This window comes from Macaca mulatta, chromosome 9, assembly GCF_049350105.2.
Source record: "Macaca mulatta isolate MMU2019108-1 chromosome 9, T2T-MMU8v2.0, whole genome shotgun sequence".
Classification (NCBI taxonomy): Eukaryota; Metazoa; Chordata; class Mammalia; order Primates; family Cercopithecidae; genus Macaca; species Macaca mulatta.
This window is the reverse complement of record NC_133414.1, coordinates 97,682,501-97,707,742: the sequence shown is the minus strand read 5'-3', so window position 1 is coordinate 97,707,742 and position 25,242 is coordinate 97,682,501. Positions and strand designations below refer to the sequence as shown.

At 37.1% G+C, this 25,242-nt stretch overlaps 1 protein-coding gene across 2 annotated transcripts in view; it reads left to right on the top strand.

Moving 5' to 3' along the window:
• PRKG1 (protein kinase cGMP-dependent 1) overlaps positions 1–25,242 on the top strand; it is a 1,342,028-nt gene that overhangs the window by 1,096,258 nt on the left and 220,528 nt on the right. For both annotated transcript variants that reach the window (XM_001099261.5, XM_001099460.5), the window contains exons 6-7: positions 6,990–7,067; positions 15,628–15,722. In XM_001099261.5, coding sequence (XP_001099261.1) covers positions 6,990–7,067; positions 15,628–15,722 — 173 coding nt within the window. The remainder of the gene's footprint in view (positions 1–6,989; positions 7,068–15,627; positions 15,723–25,242) is intronic.

Below are 25,242 nucleotides of genomic sequence, written 5' to 3'. Positions count from 1 at the left end.
GGGGTTTCACCTGTGTTAGCCAGGATGTTCTCGATCTCCTGACCTCGTGATCTGCCCGCCTTGGCCTCCCAAAGTGCTGGGATTACAGGCGTGAGCCACCGCACCAGGCCGGATTTCTTTCTAACACCACGGAAATACAAACAGTAATGTGGGATACAAAGTGAATGGGGTCGGAGTGCACATTGGTAAGACTGGCCAGAAAAAGGCTTTATGAGGCCCCAGTGATGACAGCAAGATAATGTCAAAAATCTTATGGAGGAGTGCTAGACAGAGGACCAGTTGAGTGCAAAGTCCCAAGGAGGGATCCAGCATGGCATATAGGAGTCACATAAAAAAAAGCCAGCGAGTCTGAAACAGAATCACAAGGGTGATAATGGGAAGGGAAAGAATGGAGAAGTTAATAGGGGTCAGAATACAGATAATTTTACAGACCACAATAAATTGTTTATGATTTTACTTGCAGCAAGAAGCCATTGAAAGATTTTAAGCAATCAGGTGTTTTCAATTGATTTGTTATTTGAAAGGTCACTTTGATGGCAGTGAGAAAAATACAGGGGATGATTTGGGTATGATGAGTGGGCAAGTGACAGGGAGACCAGATAAGAAGACATTGCAAAAGTCCAAGATAAGATTTTGTCTTGAACAAGGGAAATAACAATGGAGATAGTGGAAGAATATTGGGCTTAGCATCTGAATTGGAAGTAGAAGGCTTTCTAATGGACTGACTGTGGGCAATATTAATGATGGGGATTAAGGAAGACTACCTCATTTGTGCAATTATTTTTGAGTCCCTACTATGTTCCAAGCACAAGGTGAGGCACTGGGGATTTTATATATGGTGAACAGAACTAGACTCAGTTCTTGCTTTCAGAGAAGTCAAAATCTGGTGAAAAACAATCATACAAGTCAATAAATACAAGCCTAGAAAAGGGCAATGCAATATAGCTATGTGGTATTGTAAGTTCATACAATGGAGAGACCTAATTTAGCCAGAATGTGTGTGTGTGAGTGTGTGTGTGTGAGAGGGAGAGCGTGTGTGTGTGTATGTGTAGTGGTGGTGGTAAGGGTGGATATGCCAGGTGAGAGAAGGCTAGGATCTGAAAGAAAAATGGGATATAACTAGGGAAGCAGCACTGAAATATAGCAGTAGGAGTGTTCAGGCCTGATGGTGGCACAGTCAAGGAACAAACCTCAGAAGGCTGGCAGGGCTAGAGGGCAAAAATCAGGAAAAGTGAGAAGAGGTTGGATACTATGGCATCGAGCAGACATGGTGTTGTAGGCCATGTTCCGGAGATTGGCTTTTATCTTAATAACTATGGAAACCTTTGAAAGGAAACTGTCTAATTGCTAAGGTTTCTTCTTACTCGAAATTCTGTATATTTCTTTGATTTAATTTGAAATATGAAAATGGTAGAACTATAAAATGACCTTCAAAAACCAGTGGAAGTGCTGGCATTTGATTAACATAATTAGAGAGCCTCTTGAAGAATCAGCACGCAAGATCATCTTCCCCTCTGGTGCAATTCAATGTTTCAGAATAGCTTAGTCATTACAGTCCTGGTGTTATGACACCATGAATATTATCTTTCCCAAACCTGGAATGCCTTTGGCCACTGTTCCGTAAGTTGTTCTGTGACCCCTGGATTTTATGAGCTCATGCAACATGGACATAAGTTCAGTGAATGTCTGTGTAGGTAAATAAATATTTATATGGCAAGTGTGGGTGTTGAGTTATGAAACACCATATCAGATGATATTAAGAAGATGATTAGATAAGTTTCACGAATTAAATAGACTAGACTATATCTGGATATCATTGCCAAACTTTCAGCTTCTTAAGATGAAGAGATTAAGAATATAAAAACATTTAGAGTAATTGCAATGAGCTGGGGGCAGTTTTGTTCCCAATGGAGTAATTAGCGATGTCTGGAGACACTTTTGATTCCTACAACTGGGGTTGGGGTGCTACTAGCATCTAGTTGGAAGAGGCTGACAACTCTGTTAAACATCCTGCAGCAAAACTGGATGTACAGGACATCTCCGTACAATAAGAACGAATCGCCTCAAAATGTCAATAGTGCTGAGGTTAAGAAACCCTTACTTTCACTCATTTTAATATATTACAAATAATTTTGGTTTTCTGAAAGAAAATAACTATCACATGGATAAGGATATGCTTTTTAAAAGGAGATGGATGAGGGGAATGAGCTCACATAAATTAGGAGTTCTTCAATTTTTGGGTGCTTTTTATTTGTATTTTTCTACTTTTTCCAAAATAATTGTATATTCACTAGCATTATTTGATCATAATGAGCTGCTTATTTTCCTCTTTCTGGGGTGCTTTTCACCTGCTGGTCATTGGTGACCTCTTCATCCTTCTGTTGGGGCTCAAGAATCCTCTGTGGAGAAGCTCTTGGGAAGTCACATGTCTCCCAGACTGTGCTCTCACACATATAACCCTGTACTTATATACAGGAAAGCATTTTGCATACTGGATTATTTTGGCATTTTTGAGTGATCTTGAATTAGGAACCAAGTGAGAAACAAGACAAAGAGTAGAATAAATTGAGGCAAACATTACCATTATTACTAATAAAATCTGGGTTACAGGATGTACCTTTGGTATGACAGCCAGCTAGTCTTCCCACATTGAACCCTATCATTGTGCAGAATTACCTGCCCTGTCACAGAAGCTCAGACAAGGGCAAACTTCACTATTGTGGAGAGAAGAGCCTTCCCCCGGAGAAGCAGCAATGCCAGCCCTCTGTGGGAAGCTCCCTTCCATGAGGAAAAGATGAGAAGTTGAGATGAGCATACATAGCTGTTTACTTCCAAGTTTATGAATCAGATAAGTCATGCCACTTTTGCTGGTGCGGAGTGAGGAAAGGGGAAGAGAAAGGTACTTAGTTTTACTAACTGAGCTTCATTCACATGGAAGAAAATATCAAGAATAGGAAAGATGTTTTCTCCCCCTTGCCCCAAAGCTACAACTGCAACTCTGCTACTACCTTTGCTACCCAGTACAGTATCCACTATGTGTGACTATTTAAACTTGAATTTATTAAAATTAAATAAATTTAAAAATTCAGTTTCTCAGTCACACTGGTCATATTTCAAGTGCTCAGTAGCCCCATATGTCTTGTGGCTACCATAATGGACAATACAGTTATAGAACATTTCCAGTGGATGGTGCTATTATGAGATTTTACCCTACTCATCTTTGTATTATTAATACCTATAAAAAGACCTGCCCCTGAGACCCTCAGAAATGTTTGCTGGAAAGGCACACTGGCTCATGCCTATAATCCTAACACTTGGGGAGGTCAAGGTGGGAGGATCACTTGAGCCCAGGAGTTTGAGACCAGCCTGGGCAACAAATAGGGAAACCGTATCTCTACAAAATAATAATAATAATAAATTAACTGGGCATGGTAGTGTACACCTGTGGTCCCAGCTACTTGGGAGGCTGTATTAGTCCTTTCTCTTACTGCTGGTAAGGACATACCTAAGACTGGGTAACTTAGAAAAAGGTTTAATGAACTCACAATTCCACATGACTGGGGAGGCCTCACAATCATAGCAGAAGGCAAAAGGCACTCTTACATGGTGGCGGACAAGAGAGAATGAAAGCCCAGTAAAAGGAGAAACCTCTTATAAAACCATCAGGTCTCATGAGACTTATTTACTACCACAAGAACAGTATGGAAGAAATGGCTCCCATGATTCAATTGTCTCCTACCAGATCCTTCCTACAACACATGGTAGTGGGTACTACAATTTGAGATGAGACTTGAGTGGGCACATAGAGCCAAACCATATCATTCCACACTGGCCCCTCCCAAATCTCATATCAAAACCAATCATCCCTTCCCAACAGTCCCCCAAAGTCTTAACTCACAGTAGCATTAACACAAAAGTCCACAGTCCATAGTCTCATCTTAGACAAGGCAAGTTCCTCCTGCCTATGAGCCTGTAAAATCAAAAGCAAGTTAGTTACTTCATAGATACAATGGAGATACAGATATTGGATAAATACACCCATTCCAAATGGGAGAAATTGGCCAAAATGAAGGGGCTAAAGGCCCCATGCAAGTCCCAAATCCAGCAGGGCAGTAAAATCTTAAAGCTTCAAAAATGATCTCCTTTGACTCTTGTCTCACATCTAGGTCACACTGATGCAAGAGGTGGGTTTCCATGGTCTTGGGCAGCTGCACCCCTGTGGCTTTGCAGAGTACAGCCTTTCTGCTGGCTGCTTTCATGGACTGGCATTGAGTGTCTGTGGCTTTTCCAGGTGCACTGTGCATGCAAGCTGTCAGTGGATCTACCATTCTGTGGTCTGGAGAATGGTGGCCCTCTTCTCACAGCTTTGCTAGGGAGTGCCTCAGTGGGGACTCTCTGTGGGGTCTCACATCCCACATTTCCCTTCAGCACTCCCGTAGCAGAGGTTCTCCATGAGAACTCCGCCTCTGCAACAAACTTCTGCTTGGATATCCAGGTGTTTCCATACATCCTCTGAAATCTAGACGGAGGTTCCCAAACATCAATTATTGACCTCTGTGTACCCACAGGCTTAACACCACGTGGAAGCTGCCAAGGCTTGGGGCTTGAACCCTCTGAAGCCACAGCCTGAGCTGTACCTTGGCCCCTTTCTGCCAGTGCTAGAGCAGCTGAGACACAGGGCACAAAGTCCTAGGCTTTACACAGCAGGGGGGGCCTGGGCCTGGCCAATGAAACAATTTTTTCCTCCTAGACCCCTGGGCGGGTGCTGGGAGGGCCTGCCACAGAGGACTTTGATATACCCTGGAGACACTTTGTCCATTGTCTTGATGATAAACATTTGGTTTCTTGTTGCTTATGAAAATTTCTGCAGCCAGCTTGAATTTCTTCTCAGAAAATAGATTTTTCTCTTCTATTATACCATCAGGCTGCAAATTTTATCAGCATTTTGGTCAAAGCCATTCAGTAAATCTCTAGGAAGTTCGAGTCTTTCCTACATCTTCCTGTCTTCTGAGCCCTCCAAGTCTCTAGGAAGTTTCAAACTTTCTCACATTTTCCTATCTTCTTTTGAGCCCTCCAAACTGTTCCAGCATCTGCCTGTCACCTGGTTTCAAAGTCACTTTCACATTTTTGGGTATCTTTACAGCAGCACCCACTCCCAGTACCAATCTACTCCACTAGTTTGTTCTCATGCTGCTTATAAAGACATACCTGAGACTGGGTAATTTATAAAGAAAAATAGATTTAATGGGCTCATAATTCCACATAGCTGGGGAGGCCTCACATTCATGGCAGAAGGCAAAAGGCATATCTTACATGATGGTGAACAAGAGAGAATGAGAGCCAAACAAAAGGGGAAATGAAACCTCTTATAAAACCATCAGATTTCTTAAGACTTATTCACTACCATGAGAACAGTATGGAAGAAACCACCCCCATGATTCAATTATCTCCCACCAGGTCCCTCCTACCATCTGTGGGGATTATGAAAGCTACACTTAAGATGAGCCACAGAATGAGACCCTGCCTCAAAAAGGTGTTTGTTAAATGAATACATGAAAGTGTATTACTGCCATTTCATTTTTCAAATCTGCATGTTGTAAAGTTCTTTCCATTTTAATGCAGCAAAACATGAAAATTGAACATAGATATCTTGTTAAATGGCATAAATGAGTTGAAGAATATGCATTCTATAATATTATTTTTATTTAGAAATAATTATTTGTATGCATGTGTGTGTGCAGGGTGGGGTAGTGGTGGTTAAAAGCATAGAAAAATGTCTTGAAGTATACATACCAGACTGTATATATCATCTGGTGGTTGAAATTGAGGGAAAGGAATAAGGAATACCTTTTTCACTTAAAAATTTTGTTCCTAGAAACCTGAATTACTTTTGAGTAAAAAAATTAGCAAATTAGGTAGTATGTTAACTTTCCAGATACACTAAGAAAATAATGGCTCTTTTCAATGTCAAGTATTAATGAAAGGCAATTTTAAGGCAATCTTAGCACTTTATGTGTTAAGAAAAATGGTATTAAAGCATAAGGACAAATAACACCCATCAGCCTAATGGATATTGCACGTAAACAATGAATTCTGTTTTGTTAGGAGTGTGCAAAATAATGTTTTATTTCCCAAAAATATAGCTTCTCTGCTATGCTGCAGAGAAGGATAGGGTCAGACGGCACAGTTCTCATTTTTCTGTTAGACCTCTTGACCCAGCAGTATACTTTCTTCCACCTCTCCTTATTGAAATTACTTTTGTTCATTGCAGAAGTAATCTTCACCCTGGAAACGGACCTAGTTGTGGTGTCCATGTCAGAATACTGATATACTGACTGTGATAATCCTTTTGCAGCCTTACCTCACTCCTCGTTTGATAGTTTATAAGCTCACAGATGCTGTACCAGAATTCAGTCCATAAAATTAAGACATTCTGTTTGACAGGGCCAAATCTAAACTGCTGAAGCAAGAACACTAAAGCATGAAGTGGTGCCTTAAAAAGTAACTAGGGCCATCTAACCCACAATAAAAATCAACCTGGTTTCAAATGAAGATTTTTACATGCTGTAACAATTTCTTAGGAAAAAAGGGCTCTCATTATGAGAATATAAAACCCAATGAAAATGACAAGTAAAATAATATAGAATTAGTAGTTTAATTAGCAGCTCTGCTGTTTTGTTTCATGCTCAGTTGATGGGAGAAAAGAATATTTTCATCGAACAATTGAAATGAATGAATTTAAAGATATGATATAATCACCTAGAAAAATGACATTAAAAGCAGTCTTGAAAATGAGCATTCTAGAAATGTTATCTTTGTAAATATTGCATACATTAACTAATGTTCATTATTAAATCATGCTGGTTCTAGGCTTGGATAAAATTCCAACAGGATGAATGTATCCCTGGGGTTGATATTTGAAGAGGCTGAGCTGTTTGGTAGCTTACTCCTTGCTTAATTTTTTTTTTCTTATTGTTTCTACTTTTCAGACCCACTATGAAAATGGAGAATATATTATCAGGCAAGGTGCAAGAGGGGACACCTTCTTCATCATCAGCAAAGGAACGGTAAGCTTTGGTGGCACAAGACAGTGACGCACTAGGGGAGTCTTGGATTGGTTAGTAACTCCAGTAGGAACACATGCAGAGTCTTGTGCTATATGAGTTCGTTTCATTTATTGACACAGAGAGGTACGAGAGAATGGATCTTACAAAAAATGATGCAGGAGGGAAAAAAAGGTGGAGCTTTGAAACCAGTAAGTAGCCTACTTGCTAATAATCATAATATTAGATGGCACTGATATATTTGTGTGAATAGAAAGATCTCCATCATTAAAATAATATAATAAAAAAGAAAATACCAGCTGGATGTGGTGGCTCATACCTGTAATCCCAGCACTTTGGGAGGCCAAGGCAGGCAGATCACTTAAGCTCAGGAGTTCAAGACCAGCTTGGGCAACATGTCAAACCCCATCTATACAAAAAGTAGAAAAAATTAGCTGGGCATGGTGGTGCATGCCTGTGGTCCCAGATACTTAGGAGGCTGAGACAGGAGGATTGCTTGAGCCCAGGAGGCGGAGGTTGCAGTGAGCCAAGATGGTGCCACTGCACTTCAGCCCTGGTAATAGAGCAAGACTTTGCCTCCAAAAAAAAAAAAAAAAGAAAGAAAGAAAGAAAGAACTTAGGTCATTTACAAAATTCATCTAGTCATTAGAAGCAGTAACATTGCTATAATGAAACATCTGGGCTTTGAAATCAGATGGCCTAAACTTTAATCCTGTTACAAAACTTAGTCATTTTAATGCCCTTAGGGAAGTTGCTAAATACTCTGAGGATGATAAGGATAGATATACACTAATGTTTTAAGTTATTTTCATAAATAAATATTGGAACTAAAAACTACTAAAAGTGATAAATTATAAAGGAAGGGGTAAACATGGGGTAGACAAGGGTTACGAATGCAAAATCATACTTTATTTCTTAAACCGTTTTAGTTTTTCATCAACATGAATTTATTTATATCTTAAAAGTACAAAATTGAGTGAATTGGAAAATAGAATTTTTTTTAGATTAATACTATACTATTATATTACTAAAATACCTTAAATTTCTTTCTACAGTGAAATGATTTAAACTTATTTTTCTTTATTATGTATCATTACAAGGAATTCATATCTCTGTATGTACTAAGTATAGGAAGAGATGGAGAAGGAAATGCAAGTAGAAAGGAATTCATATGCCAGTTTCTGTTTTTATAACTATCCCTTTATAAAAGAAGCAAATTTATTTCTTCTAATTTAACAAAATGACTGACTCTGCTAACTTATAGTTCATATATAGAGAGATTTCTAGAGCCACAGTGAATAGAATGAGGTGGAAGATTGTAAGTATTATTGAATCACAATTTAGATAATTCTCCTTGGACAAATTTTGGATCAAGTGTATGCATATATCAATATTTGCATCAATGGCATGTCACATAAAAATGAAGAAAACAATATTTGTATTTTTATTATTCCTATTCTTTTGACTGATCTCTGAATGCCTGGGATAGAAGTAGAACTCAAGGCTGACTTCTTAAAAGGCATCATGAAATGACATGTCTGACCGCGGTTATAGTTAAAATTGTATCTTGTATTTTCCAACGTTAGAATATAAGAAAATGTTAATATTTTGTAGTTTATATGATAGATTGTTAGAGCTTATTATTTACTGTCTTATTGTTTAGACTGACTAAAGAATCAGGGAAAATTTAAAATCACCATGGATATAAATGATTCAAAAGATTGCATGGGGAATTTGTCCTGACATTCTAGATTTGTTTTGTCTTTACTACATTGCTAATTCTTTGCTGTGATGGAATGATGTGTTTGTCCTTGGAGATGGATTTCTGACAGGCTTTTGCTACCACCCTGTTAGTGCAAATTTTACTGCCTAAAAGTAGTGCTTTGTAACCAGTTTCAGCTGAAGACAGGTGCATTAGTTGTGCCTCTTTACGAGTTTCGTAGTAACTATAAGTAGAAACAGTGTGGAAATTATACCACAGGAACCATTTCCCTTGGCAATATTTCAGAGCACTCTGGGGATTCTGGGAGGGAAGTAATACTAATATATTAGACTCTCTTGACACTTTCAAGATCTTTTACTTTAAACCAGACATCAATTTCTACTAACTTACTTTTCTAGGTGACACAAGTTAGCTGCTATGATTCTTAGTTATGTAAATTACATAATAATTATATTAATTTTATTCATTCTAATACTAATATACTAACAATATTAATTATATTAGTTCTAATTCTAACATATTAAAATCATTAAGACTATGTCACCATATTCAATAATTGGAATATAGTAAGTCTTAACAAGCAGAAAGTAAGGTCCGCATACTTATGTCCCAATGGCAAACAGCACTAAAGACAGGTGAATTATAAGAGAGTAGGCTCAGTTCAGCAGGCAAATAAGTTGTAAAACTGGAATTTTCTACAATTATATGTTATATATTTTTTTAGGTGTACAGATGTCATTTTGTTTTCCCATGCATTTAAAAAATGTATAAAGGATAACCTTGGCCAAGATCTGTTTCTTGCTGCTACCAAACTGGCTTTTTCTTAGAAAATGCTGTGAGATAGAAGGAGACACAGCAGGGGCTGCCAAGCTACAAATGAAATTCCCCTTGTTCAGTTCCACTTATTTAAGTGTAAAACAATTTTTATTCTTCCATTAAGCACATTCACACAAAGAGAGAAGCATTATAAAATAAGCTTTGCAATACTTGTTTTTCCCCCATTAAGCCTGTGCAATCTGATTTTTCTAAAACCTAAGGCAGAATGCTTGCAGTGATGATGGCTAAAGTACCTGGTGCTGCCTCAAGTAGAAGCTCAGTTAGTTCTCTATACTTCAATCACTGCATTACAGCTGCCTGGATTCATGGCTTGCTTCTCCAACAGTGAACTATAAAGCACCAAAGATTCCTGCATTTGTCCCTGCAGTTGTGTCGCATCACAGAATGAACTATCTCTTTATAAATAATTCAAACGAAAATTGAACAGGATAGGTAAGCAAAGTTGCAGAGTTCTAATAATAGTTCAAAAGCATTTTGATTTTTCTGATTCCATTCAAAATACCTTGTATCCTACCATTAGAAAAAAAAAAAAAAGAGATTCAAAAATTCTTGTCTATCAAATGGCATTTATTTATTTATTTATTTATTTTATTTTATTTTTTTTTTTTTGAGACGGAGTCTCGCTCTGTCACCCAGGCTGGAGTGCTGTGGCCGGATCTCAGCTCACTGCAAGCTCCGCCTCCCGGGTTCCCGCCATTCTCCTGCCTCAGCCTCCCGAGTAGCCGGGACTACAGGCGCCCGCCACCTCGCCCGGCTAGTTTTTTTTTTTTTTGTATTTTTTAGTAGAGACGGGGTTTCACCGTGTTAGCCAGGATGGTCTCGATCTCCTGACCTCGTGATCCGCCCGTCTCGGCCTCCCAAAGTGCTGGGATTACAGGCTTGAGCCACCGCGCCCGGCCTCAAATGGCATTTAAAATCACATGGCTTTGCTTCATAAAATTAACAAGTACTTAAACACGTCAATTAAACATGTTGCCTTAACACAATGCTCAATGTTTTTTAATATAAAAAGTGTTCTGTTATGGAAATTTTATTTGCATATGTATACATATGTTTATGTAGACATTATGGTGAACCCTCTGGAAAACATTTTTTTAGATATCAAGAACAAGATAAAGATACACATTATTACCAATCTTGTTTAGTGTGGTACTAGACATCTCAAATACTATAGTAAGTTAAGAAAAATAAATAATATTTGTAAATAAAGAAACAGTAATTATTTATACATGATATGTTTTTAGTTTCATTTAGGATTTTTTGTAGAAATATATATTATTAAAATTAATAAGAGTTTAGCAAATTAGCATTATTCAGTACATTTTTCTTTATTAATGGAACTGTTCTATATCTCTACACAACCCAATATAATAGCTATTAGTCACACTTGCTATTAAAGTAAAATTATCTAACTTAACTTTAATGTTAATTTCTCAGTAGCAGTAGCCACATTGCAATAGCTGCTAGTGGTGACTGTACTGGACATTATAGAACTGGATATTTTACTATTAATGAATATTGAAAAAGCCATATCATTAAACGTATTCTACCATATTAACAGTCTAAAGAAAACTAATCACATTATCATATCAAATGATGCAGTGAAAGGGTGTGACAAGTGTAACATCCGTTCATAATAAAAATTCTCAGCAAATTGAGAATATAAGAGAACTTTCTTGCCCTGATAAGTGGTATCTACAATATGCCTACAGTTCACATACTTAAGGTGAGAAACACAGCAATCAAGAAATGAAAGGAACTGACAATAAAAGGAAAGTCTTTTCAACAAATGGTGATGGAACCATTGGTAATCCATGGACCAAAACAGGGGAACCTTGACCTAGACTTTATACCTTATATAAAAATTAAATTAAAATTAGTAATAGATTTAAAAGTAAAACAAAGCTATGAAACTTTCAAGAGAAATGTATGACTTGCGGCTAGATAGGAAGAGTTCCTAGACATGATACCACCAGCACAATCCATAAAGAAAAATGATAAATTGGGCTTTATCAAATTTAGAAACTTTTATTCTGTGAAAAACACTGTTCAGAGAATGGAAAGACAAACTACTAACAGGGAAAATTATTTGAAAAGTACACGTCTGGTAAGGGGCTTATATTGATCCTATCCTTTATTGATCCTATATAAAAAACACTTAAAAATCAATAAAAAAAACCACTTAAAAATCAACAAAAAACACCGAAGTACCCACTTACAAAAAAAAAAAAAGAATGAAGGACTTGGACACATCAGCAAAGAAGATACACAAATGGCAAATATGCACATGAAGAGGTGTGCAAAATGATTAGTCATTAAAAAATTGCATATTGAAATACTGAGATACTACTGCATACTTAATAGAACGGCTAAATCTAAAAACAAAAATTAACAACATCAAGTGCTAGTGAGGATGCAGAGTAACCAGTATTCTCATACACTGCTCCTGGGAATGCAAAATGGTAAAGCCATTCTGGAAAACAATTTGTAGTTTCTTATAAAGTTAAATAAACATTTACCGTATGACACAGCAATTACTCTTTGTGATATTTATTCTAGAGAAATGAAAATATAGCTCACACAAAAAACTCTGCATCAGTGTTTGTAGTATCTCTATTCATAATTGCCAAAACTGGAAATAAACAAATTATGTTATATTCATTCAATGAAATATTAGCAATAAAAAACGTAAACTATTGAACCTTGCAAGAACTTAGATGAATATTCAAAGCCTAATGCTGAGTAAGAAAAAAACATCTGAGAAGGTTAAATATTGTATTATTTCATTTATATGGCATTCTCAAAAAGTTAAAATGAGTTTGATGCAGAACAGACTATAGGGGTGAGGAATGAGAAGGATATGACTACAAAACATACCATGAAGGAGTTTCTGAAGGTGATGAAATTGTTCTGTATCTAATTGTTCTGGGAATTAGACAAAACTATCCATGTGTTTAAGTTCATACAACTATATTCCAAAAAAGAAGTAAATTTTACTGTATGATAGAAGTAAAATTTACTATATGATAACTTAAAAATTCATGTACCTTTCTAAATACTGTATCAAGTAACTAAAATACGTTTTTAAAATACCATTTCAAAAATCAAGTATCTAGGCATATCTCTAACAAGAAAATGTTCAAGTCTTTTAAGAAGAAAATTGTATTTAAAATATTATAATGAAGAGCAAAACACCAACATGGCAGAACATCTGAAAGAAAGAGAAACATATTGGGAGTTACTACAGTAGATATCAAGACTTTTTATAAGGTTCAGGTAATGGAAAAAAATATGGCCTTAATTTGACTGAAAACCAGACAAATATGTCAGAGTAAGAATGGTGAGCCCAGATAAAGATCCATTATAATATAGAAGCTTGATTTAGGATAGCATGGACACTACAGATATCACAACTGGTTATGCATAGGGACATAAATAAAATGGGATCCCTAGCTAACACCATACACAATGCCACTTTCAGATGTAAATGTGAAAAGAAAAATTTAGGAAAAAATTAAAAGGTAATTGGGAGAATACTTCTATTATCTTGGGATAAGAAAGGATTTCTTGAATAAGATATTTTAAAATGCAAACAGTAAAAGATAAAATGGTTAAGTGTAATTACATTAAAATTAATAAATTTGTTCAACAAGACATCACAAAGATGGTTTAGACAAACCACAGTCTTGTGAATGAGCAACAACAAAAATAAAGATAATCGGTCCAATAGAAAAATAGGCAAAAAGTATGATCAGACACATATTCAAAAGAAGCACAAGTGGCTCAAAAAATAAGATGATAAAATCTCCCACCTCTATTGATAATAAGGGAAATGCCATCTGATACTTACCTTTCTGGAAAAAAATCAAAGTCTGACAATATTAAGTATTGATAACAGTATAATATAATATGCGTTTTCATCCATTGATGGTAGAAATGTCAGATTGTACCAAGAGTGAGTTAATATTTAGTAAAATCGAAGATGCATATACTTAATAACCTTGTTCTTTATTCATAAATGTTGACCCTAGTGAACTCTTAGCCATGGACACTGGAGCACATGTATAAGAATGTTCACAGTAACGCAGTTAATAGTACAATAGAAACAAAATATAACAAAAATAAAACTGGAAGCCACCCACATTTATATCTACAGAATTAGTAAATTGCATAATAGTCATATAATGGAATACTGTTTAAACAAAGAAACTAAATTTTAGCTTTTATATGAACATGGGTGAATCAGAACCTCAAGAATAAGGGCCCAGTAACTTTTATTTTAGATTAGACTCCCTACTGAAGATTCCGCATCTAGAAAAGCCTCATCAGCATACAAATTAGTGTCTCTGTGATACAGCTTAGTGGTAAGGAAAGTGTTAAAAACTGAATTTCCATGGTTTTGAAACACTGTATGGAGGAGTAATGAAATGGATCAGTGGAGAATAATAATTGAATTTCCTCCACCTTACACAGACCTTCTTAATACTTATAAAAATTCTGGTCTTTGACATCTAATCTCTAGATTCAGAAACCTGAAGCATAGTATTATTAAATGTGTTTAAGTGTTTTTAGCATTGTTTCAATAAATTAGTTTTTTACTTCATCACATTTTCCAGGTAGGTGAATTTTAACTATTTAACCTTTCTGGATGACCAAAAGTCAGTTTTGTGAATGTTAGTAGAGCTTGAGGGAGATATGAATTAACACGAAGGTACAAGTTACTCTATTTTTGTTTTCATTCATGCAACAAAAATATTATCACTTGCCTTCTGTTAAGTCACAAGCCCTGTGTGTTCTAGGCTATCTATCTTGTTAGTAATGACACATTCTGTTAAAACAATTTACAACTATTTATTGAGTGCTTATTATAATTTGCAGAGATGCCAAAGAAACACAACTTTCTTTTAAGGGCACTTTATTTACTATAGTAAAAAAGGGCATGTATGTAATTTTTACATCTTTAGAAATAGAAATCCTACCAAATGAAGCATATGAATTATGAGGGATATAGTCAGTTAGAACCATGCAGGAAATCTTTATGAAAATGTGATGTGTCTTCAAATGAAAGCTGGATTCTTCTTAGGGAAAGGGACAGGCTTATCCTAGAGAAGCTAGGATATGGATGTGGAGGCATGTAAAAGGCTGTTCATTTCAGCAGAAAGAAAGAAAGAGAAAGAAAGAAAGAAAGAAAGAAAGAAAGAAAGAAAGAAAGAAAGAAAGAAAGAAAGAAAGAGAGAGAGAGAGAGAGAGAGAGAGAAAGAAAGAAAGAAAGAAAGAAAGAAAGAAAGAAAGAAAGAAAGAAAGAAAGAAAAAGAAAGAAAGAAAGAAAGAAAGAAAGAAAGAAAGAAAGAAAGAAAGAAAGAAAGAAAGAAAGAAAGAAAGAGACGGAGGGAAAGGAAAGGAAAGGAAAGGAAAGGAAAGGAAAAGGAAGAAGGAAGGAAGGCAGGCAGACAATATAATTGCCAATTTAGAAGATATGGGTAAGTAAATATATTTACATAATGAGATAAAACTCACACATTAAAATGAATGAAATAGATTTATACCTAAGAGCATGGAATAAATAATTAAAACAATACTAAGGGAAAAAAGTAAGTTGCAGAATGATGAATACTACTTATGTTATTAATACATTTTAAAAATACATGTACATAAACACATAAAAAAGATGGACAGAATGCTCACTAGCTTCATTATAGTGGTTGCTTCATAAAGGCAGGAAAATTAGAATGGAGATGAGGAGTGAGATCAAATTTACTAGTAATGTATTATTTCTTTAAAATAACTTGAAAGGATAACAAAATATTTGGAGGTAAGCTCTTGTGGTTTTCCTGGGAATTTGTAATATTGTTCTTTGGTCCTGTTAGTGGTAATTTAAATGTTTTTTCTTTATAAAATAAATTAAGAAAATAAACAAGAAATGGAATTAACCTCATTAATTGGTGTTCCTTTGTTCATTGTGGGTAAGCAGTGGATTTAAACTTTCATTGTATCTCTTTGTAGGTAAATGTCACTCGTGAAGACTCACCAAGTGAAGACCCAGTCTTTCTTAGAACTTTAGGAAAAGGAGACTGGTTTGGAGAGAAAGCCTTGCAGGGGTAAGTAGATCATGTGTAATACAGGTTTTTGTTTGAGTGCTACATAAATTCCTGTCTGAAATTTTGAGCTCCTAGCACAATAGGCTTTTTATTTAGTACTTATCCCAATATCAAATATGGACCCTTGGTGATAAATTAATTGTTATTTATTTTCAGCTGGATTTGGAATCTGTTTGAATAGGTTGTGGAATAAATTCCTTAATTTCTAATAAATCAGTGTTATATTAATTGGAAACATTTTCAGGTTTGTGTACTTAATTGCAATCTCTGTAACAACTTTAAAGAGAGGAAGTCCCTGCTACATTTTGTGCAATGATTTTACCTAGAATTATTAATATGGTTGGTTGAAATTTTTGAAATCCCTAAACCTGTTTGTACAAACAATTGTTATGGGATCTTTGGGGTGTCAATTTCCTGGCTGGAAACCAGTGGCTGGTGGCGCCTTTGACCGAGATTTGCTCGGGCCCACTGGGCTCAGTGTGCCCACTTGGCCTGGCAGGCTGCACTCAGTTCACACCACCGACCTGGTTCCCACACCTTCAAGGGAGACCGCAAGTCAGGCATGAAGTGACAAGGGGCATGTGAGTGAGCGTGGGGTCCGGCCACTGCACAGGCAAATAATCTGGCTGCTGCTGTGAGGTGCGCAGCTCCAGGTACTGGCATGGGCTCTTTGTAAGGCTGCGGCTGGACCAGGCACATCACAAGGAGCTTCCCCGGCTGGCACCAGGGAATGTGGTCGTGCCTGGAAGTTTAGAGACACCAGGAACTGCATAGCCCCAAAGCGGGAGTCACAGCCCTGGCTCGGGGAGCTCCCCAGTTTGTGCCCCCCAAAGGGTTGCAGCTCTTCTCTCCTTGTCTTCACCTGCAATGTGGCAAGTAAGGGGCATATTTCAGCCCTGTTTGTGTTACAACTCTTTTAGCCTCTCCATTCCGTGGTTCCTGATCTCTTGACCTGTGACCAGGAAGAATGTGGTACGCAGACAAGTGGAGGTTGAATAAGACAAAGAGGAGCTTCATTGAACAGTAGAACAGCTCAGAGAAAACCGGCAGTGGGCAGCCCCTCTCCATAGCCAAGTTGTCCCAATGAGTGTTCAGCTCTTAGCAGAGAGGGTAGCTCCTCTCTGCAGCTGGTCGTCCCATCATCTGCAGCTCTCAACAGAGAGGAGGCCCTACAGTTCCTAGGTCCTCTCTGCAGCTGGTCATCCTAACGTCAGCTCTGCTCTGGTTAAGCCTGGGGCTTTTATGGGCCTCAGAGGGGAGGAAGTACATGCTGATTGGTTCATGAGCAGCAATAGGCAGGTCCAGAAAAGACACTGCAAGTTCCCCCTCCGGTCCATGGGACTGGCAGCCTGGCCTCCAGCCTTCAGGCCCTCCCTGGCCTGAAGATGGGGCATTGCTGGGCATCCACTCCCTTTCTGCCCAGGAACCTGTCTGCCTCCTGCTGTCGCCAAGCTGCCCTGAGCCCACCATTGGATTCCCTCCTATGCTCACTGGTGCCCAAAGCCCAGAGGGGGGCAAATTGGCAGAGTACTGGCATGTCAGCACTGCCTTGATCATGTGCACACCTGGCCGGGCTGTGACAGCACCTGGGCTCAGTCCCAACTTTCCTCCAAAATCAGAATGGTAGCCAAAAACAGAGAGAAGCCAGGCAGTGGGAGCGGGTACTTCTGATCCCAGGCCCCCAAGAGTGCAGAAATGCCGGGATCTAGCTACCTCCAAGAGGGCAGGGATCTTGTCAGCTCCTAGCCCCCCAACCGCACAGGGGAGGCCCGGGTTCATGGCCGTGATTTCGGGTAGCTGTAGCTGCACCCAGGAGAACAGAGCTCCTGCCTCCCCCTGCGTGCCCACGACTTGGGTGGCTGCAGCCCTGCCCTGGAGGACAGGGCTCCTGCCTACTCCCAGCCCTGGAGCACAGGGATGCCTGGGTCCATAGTCGTGGCTTGGGCAGCTGCAGTGGCACCCAGGGAGCTCCCATCCCAACTCAGAAGAGGTCGGGGTCCCGCCTGTCCCGGCTCCTGCTGGCTCCATGGGTGTGCAGACCTGGCCATGCCTTCCTGCTGCGGCCAGTGTGATAGCAGCAGCAGCTCCAGATGGCCTGCCGCTGCCATCACAATGATCACAAGGCAGTGAAGCTTTCCTAGGGTTCACTTGTAGGTCGTAATTGTCATCACTCTTAGGGTGTGATGGAAGAGTAGGTGGAGGTAATGTAAATCTGGATTCACTATGGGATAGGCTGTGAAGGCTAGACTAGTAGAGGTGTACTTCTGTGAGACTGATACTCTATTTTTAAACTAAGACATCAAGAAGCAAGCACTTGGGAGTTCTCATGTATTATGAAGGAAAAACTGAGTTGACTTTTTACCATGCATTTTACAGAAGGTATGACAAATATATTTGGGTATCCTACTCTCATTTTCCAATAAGCAGTATATCTCAGTTATCATTAAATATAGATGAACCTTTTCAACATTCAGTGCTGTATGTATATACACTACTTGAATAAGCAACAACCAATAAACACTTATTTTTCTATCGAATTTTAGGTGCGGGAGCGTCTCCTAGGGAGGGACAGCAATAGGACATAATTTACTCCTAGCATATGGGAACAGCCAGTTTTGTTTTCATTTCAAATTGTGCCTTCATTTAAAAAATTACATTGTGAGCCTTTTGCTTCAAAGAACTTCTAAGAAGTAATTTAGGAAGTTATTGTTTTTTAAGCTACAATCAGATGACAGGTTTGATTGTCTTTCTGACTGTTTCACAGCTTAATAAGTGAAATAAAAGTATTCTGATAAGTCATCTTACTCAGGCTCTATTACCTTATGAAAATTCAGAAGTAATATTACCTTATGAAAATTCAGAAGTAACTACTCTCAACTTTCCTTTTTTCTCCTACTGAGTTCATTTGATCCTTATCTGATGAACATGTAGTTGCTATTAGATTTTTTTTCAATGTCAAAGTTGGAAGAAATAGTATGTTTGGTGTAGGTATACAGAAGAATGAAATAAACATTATCTTTCTAGTATAAATGCATTATGATCTGTATCTTAATCTTGCTTTCCTTTGATTATTAAATATGTTGAAAGATGGCATTTTATAGAAATCAGGTGCATTTTATAGTAAGATGACACCTGATTTCATTGGTCCAAGATTAAACACCTCTGTGGAAAACAATGTTATTTCCAACAGAACCAAAGAACCAGAAATATTAACAAACATTGAGGTCACAAGTAGAATGACAGAAAATAAGGCTTAATTGGGAATCAACAGATTTTCTTTTGTAGCTTATTGTTACTGAATATTGGTGCCAATTAAAGAAAACTTTCATTATGAAAATACTGTCCTAAAATTTGTACCAAGAAGTAACCTATGGATGTAGCTCATGGAAAAGTTGCCAAATTTTGCTGTAATATCAAAACTTAAGTTAATGATTCTTTAACTAGATTGAATTCCTTCTCAATTATGGTTATTCTTGTGAACTTTCTGGTGCCAAGACTTTCTTTTGCACATAATCAGTACTCTTCACTTGGCATCTCCCACAGCCTATAAAATAACCAATCCCCCTCCCTGTCTGCATCCAGCCCCACACTTTCTCTTCACATCCACCCCTTACCCCCATTTAACTCACATCTCTTTCTTTCTTATGCTCTTATTCGCACTTTCTCGCTATGGAAGCTGGTTTTATTATCTACTCTAAGTGCCCTCTTACATGTCACCAGAGATTTGCTACTTACCTCATTAAATGGTCTTTTTATTTTTTTTCTTCATTTGACTTCACTTCTCAACCATGATTTTACCTTGTTGACTACCCCTTCTTTCTTTAAATTCTCCATCCTTTGGGACCATTTAAATTATTGGAACTCTTTAGAATTTATTTCATTTCCTAAAATTTGCTAATATTGTGTCCTCAACTGTATTTCATACACCTTGGTAAGCTCCTCCAGATGTATGATTGCATAATACCTAAATGAAAAGAAGTCCCAAATGTTTATATTCTTATTTGAACCCAGTATCTGGCTTTTATCAAATATCCACATATTTTTTTGAACACATGAATGAGGGAATGATTGAACAAATGAACAAATGAACCTCTTAAATAATGTCTAGTCTTAAAGTTCCTTCTGCCATCTATCACATTCATGACTTGAATTTGCCTGGCAGTGGATAGGAGTTATGAGCTCACTTGACCATAGGGGGCAGGCTAGCGATGTAAATACTACAATAGGTTAGTAAAACAGGTGGCAAACTGGAACACCTAATATGATGAGGACAGAAATTACTGAACTCCACCACGCTGCTGCTCTGTAAGAAAGTAACCTCGGCTTTTTAAGAAAAGCAGGAAAAAAAAAAAAAAGCACTAGATTTTAAAAATATGAAATGTGATTTTGTAATCCGATTTTTTTAAAGAGCTCTGTAAACCAACAAACCATTTCTGCAAACTGTTTGGCATCTGGATGCCATTTTGTGATTTCTATCACTAAGCTATGCCTCTTTAAAAGCTGTATTTTGCTTCAAATGAAGGAAGCCTATTAAGTTAACCCATCTTGATTATTTTCTTGTTTTGATTTTTTGATATTTTAACATTTTGATATCCTATGTCTGCAACGTGTTTTTCACTGGGTCTAGGTTTTTTAAATCTTTTGTTTGCATTTCAATATTTTTCATGAGAAATTCCAACATTTTGCAAATCGAATTGATTTGTTTCACTTGTTTCCTTCTAAATTACTTGGAAATTGATATAACTTTGATATATAAAATCTTTTGGGTAGCTGTTTATATCCTTTGAGTAATAGCTAGGTGTGTTTACAAACTATATAGTTTTTATACTTGGAATACAAATTTTATAGCCAGCATTCTCTACGTGTACAGAACAGAATTTTAGATTGTGTTTTTCTCACAAATAAAATTTGTTTATACTGAGAATTTTGGTTTTATTCTCTTGAGGTTGTTCAGCAGGTAATTAAAATACTGATAAGTTGCTGGTTGGAGACTGAGTGAAATGAATATATGCTTGACCATTCTTTTTAAATTTGAGAGTGCATAAATACTAGTACTGATTAAGCACACAGTAGAAAATTTAGTGTCATTGCTGAAATGTAAACTCAATACCCTTTCTCCAGAACTCAGACTCCTGACCACTATACAGTTCTGCCTCTAAAAGTAACAAGCTTTATTTTCTTGTTGAGTGCAGATAATAGAGTCATAAATTGAGTCATCTTATAAACAGTATTATTAACATCCTTTAACCAATAGCATCTTATTATTAGAAAACTTTGAGTCATTTTCACTTTAGTTGACATAAAGCAAATTATGCAGTATTGTTTGGCTCAAGCATCTTTTTTTTTTTTTTTTTTTTTTTTTTTTTTTTTTTTTCTTTTCTTGCTGTGATGAGGGTTTATACACACCAAGGAGAGGGTATAATGTTTACTTTTTACAGAAGTATTCCCTATATATATGAAAACTAAAGGTTTGTTTAAGAACAGTCACGGCCGGGCGCGGTGGCTCAAGCCTGTAATCCCAGCACTTTGGGAGGCCGAGACGGGCGGATCAGGAGATCGAGACCATCATGGCTAACACGGTGAAACCCCGTCTCTACTAAAAAAATACAAAAAAGCTAGCCGGGCGAGGTGGCGGGCGCCTGTAGTCCCAGCTACTGGGGAGGCTGAGGCAGGAGAATGGTGTAGACCCAGGAGGTGGAGCTTGCAGTGAGCTGAGATCCGGCCACTGCACTCCAGCCTGGGCGACAGAGCGAGACTCCGTCTCAAAAAAAAAAAAAAAAAAAAAAAAAAAAGCAGTCACTTCACATTTAGTTCAATAACTCATAAGTCCATCCATTTATACTTTGACTTACCATTGCTTCAAAATCCCTACTTGACTTGAAACCACATGGAATACATATGAACATCAGAGGATGGCAAATTCTAAACCGAATATCCACTTTGCATCTCCAGTAATAGGAAATATAGTAGACAAAGTTGTACCCAAAAGGGATGGGATCGAGCTCCCAGTGGCCACCTTCCCTTCTTTCCCCTAACATTTGAGTCTTCAGCACAGCATATGGTTAAGAGATCCAGTTCAGAGTCAGATTGCCTGGTTTGGAACCTGTTCTGTCATTTATTAATGATTAGTCACTGAGAAGAATTTCTTTTATCTGAAATGGTGATTATGATTATACCTGACTACTGGGGTTATTGGAGGAGGAATCAAAAGGATACTTACAAATAATTTAGGTGAGTGCCTAGAATTTAGTTTAAATTCTGAGCTGTCATCATCACTACCACCATCATCTTTATCTACGTCATCATCTTTGTCATCATCATCACCACATCATCATACCAGCAATGTTCTGCTACCTCTTGATAAAGTTTAGTGCACTGGTAAAATTGACATAGCATTAGAATTTGAGTCAACCACTCATTGATTGACTTTGAGCAAGCCAGTTAAGCTCCTGTAAACTAAGCCAATTGAACTAGATGATCTTTAAGTTTTCTTAGGTCATAGCTTCTGATTCTTTGAGAGTTGACTTCCTTCCAACTAGAACAGACCCCCGAATGCCAAGTGCAACCCTGAGGCTACCTGTTAAATGGTGGCATTTAATACCAAACCACTGTCAACAAGGAACTTCCCTCCAAGAACTTTCCCAGCTGTTGCCTCTCATTCTGAGCACCTGTGCCACATGCCAGGCCCTGTTCATGTTAATGCAAAAATGAATTAGCCGAAGTTAGTTGAACAGACGTTGATATTAGAAATCAGTATTTCCTTGTTTGTTTTCACCTCATAGCCTGTGATCATGGAAAAGTTAATTAACATTCTTGAACTTGCTTCTTTGTTTTATCTTCTGATGTATATATATTTTTTTTCTTTTAAAAAATTAATAAAATTTCACTGGGCATGGTGGCTCATGCTTGTAATCCCAGCACTTTGGTAGGCTGAGGCAGGCAGACCACTTGAGGTCAGGAGTTTGAGACCAGCCTGGCCAACATGATGAAACACTGTCTCTACTAAAAATACAAAAATTAGCCGGTTGTGGTGGCACAAGTCTGTAATTCCAGCTACTAGGGAGGCTGAAGTAGGAGAATCGCTTGAACCCAGGAGGTAGAGGTTGCAGTGAACGAGATCACACCACTGCCCTCCAGCCTGTGTGCCAGAGTGAGACTCTGTCTCAAAAACAAACAAACAAACAAAAAAGAAAAGATAAAACAAAAAAATTATAGTATGCAAATTAAGTACTGGGTATGGCATTTTAATATTTTTCCATATTTGAATTTGATTAGTATTTATTCGAAGTAAAATGTTATAAAAACTATTCAAGCCACTTTTGTATCCCACTCCGTACTTCCTCTCCTTCCTAATATCACCATTCTGAAGCTGACTGTATGCTTCCTCATGGCTCATGTGTCTATAAATGCGTCTATAATTTATTGTATATATATATATGTATTCATATATGTGAGCTTTTAAATTTGTATTTAAAAGTTTACACATGTGAAATATTATTCTGTTTCATTCTGGATCAATATATTATTTTTTTCTTTTCCTTCTATTGTCATAGTCATTGTACTTATGTCGTTCCTTCCTTTAGAAGTTTTACCTTCTATTCTTTTAATGATTAACCTTTAAATTTTAATATGTATATTTAACATGTAACACTAATCAATAGCTCTATTCCTCTCTTGAGTAATAAAATAATATTAAGTGTGTCGAACTCCAAATTAATTATTCCTACCCATCTTCTAGGTACTTTTCTACTGGTCCCGAAATATTAATCATTATTATTACTGTAATTTTTCAAACACAACCAAAACCTAATTATTTAACATTTATCAACTTGTTTGCAAATTTCTTTGCCCACTATTGCTTCTATAACCCACCTAATTTATTTTAGATTTATTACTTGAAGAGATGATTAGCTTATACATTCTGCCCTTGCCTACACATGAATGAATTTTGGGTTAGGTATAAATATCTAGGTCGAATTTCATTTTTCTTTAGCATTTGAAGTGTTATTACATTGTCTTCTTACATTCATGTTCTGCAGTCAGTCAAATCACCATTCCTTGATAGGTAAACTGTCTCTATCTCTGGTAGCTGTTTCTGTCTTTGACATTATGTATTTTTGCTATAATGAATGTAGGTACAGATATATATATATATAGATCGATAAATGAAGAATAAATAAAACTCTGTGCATCTCCTACTTTTGAGAATGCAGTTTTTTTCAATTCTAGAAAATTCTCAGCATTGTTTCTGCATATATTCTTTCCCCCACTTTCTCTCTTCTCCCATTTTGAAACTCTTAGTGACCTAGACTTAACCTCATCATCATGTCCTTACCTCCTTATTCACATTTGTATCTTCTCTCTGTGTGTCATTTGGTGCTACATTTGTAATAGAAGCTGGACAGATTTTCTCAGATGGTCATGCAATTTTCTTCCTTCAATTGTATCAAGTCTTCGGTTCAATTAATAACTGAGTAGGTTCCAATGACTATTTTATAAAAGTAATTTTAGAATTTCTACTTGGTGCACCAAAGTGTAAGCTCTGAAATGAGACTTCCTTGGTTCAAACCTCAGCTCCATTATTTATGAAATATGTGATCTTGTTGATGTTCATCTCTCTGTTTCAGCTTCATGGTTTGTAAAAGTAGAATAATAGTACTTGCCACATAGGGTCAAGGTGATTAACAGGCCAAATAATGTGTATAGTATGTATGCATACTAGAATAATGCCTGGAAAATACTAAGTGCTTGATAAATGTGAGGTATTATCCTTGCCATTATTTTATTATTTTTAAATATCTTTTTTCTTTTCATTTATTTATTTATATTTTTAATTTTGATTCAGAAGGTACATGTACAGGTTTGTTACATGGGTATACTGTGTGATGCTAAGGTTTAGGTTTCTAATACTCCCATTGCTCAGGTAGTGAACATAGTACCTAATAGGTAGTTTTTCAACCCTTGCCTCCATCTCTGCCTCCCCTCTTTTCGACTCTCTAATGGCTATTGTTCCCATGATGGTGTTCATATGAACCCAATGTTCAGCTCCCACTTATAAGTGAAAACATGTGTATTTGGCTTTCTGTTTCTGCATTAACTGGTTCAGGATAATGACCTCCAACTGCATCCATGTTGCTGCAATGGACGTCTTAAATATCTTTTACATTGTTTCTTATATCATCTTTTTTTGCTGAATGTCTTTAGAAATTAATATTAGAATGTCAAATTCTTTGAAACTTCCTGTTAGTTTCACTATTGGGGTTCACATTCTTGTATTTGCCACTTCCACCAACTTTCCTTCCTTGTGTGGTTAAGCATAGCTGTGGTGTGATTGTCTTGGGTGGGGTTGGGATTTTGGTATTTTTATTTTCTACCACATACCCATTTTCAGTGGAGTTAGTGGGCTGAGGTATGATTTTCTTGTGCTCATGTTATTGAAGCATTTCTATATACCTATTTTATATGTTTCATATTTGCCTCTGCAAGGATACATTTTGGCTTAATATCCCTGTAACTTGAA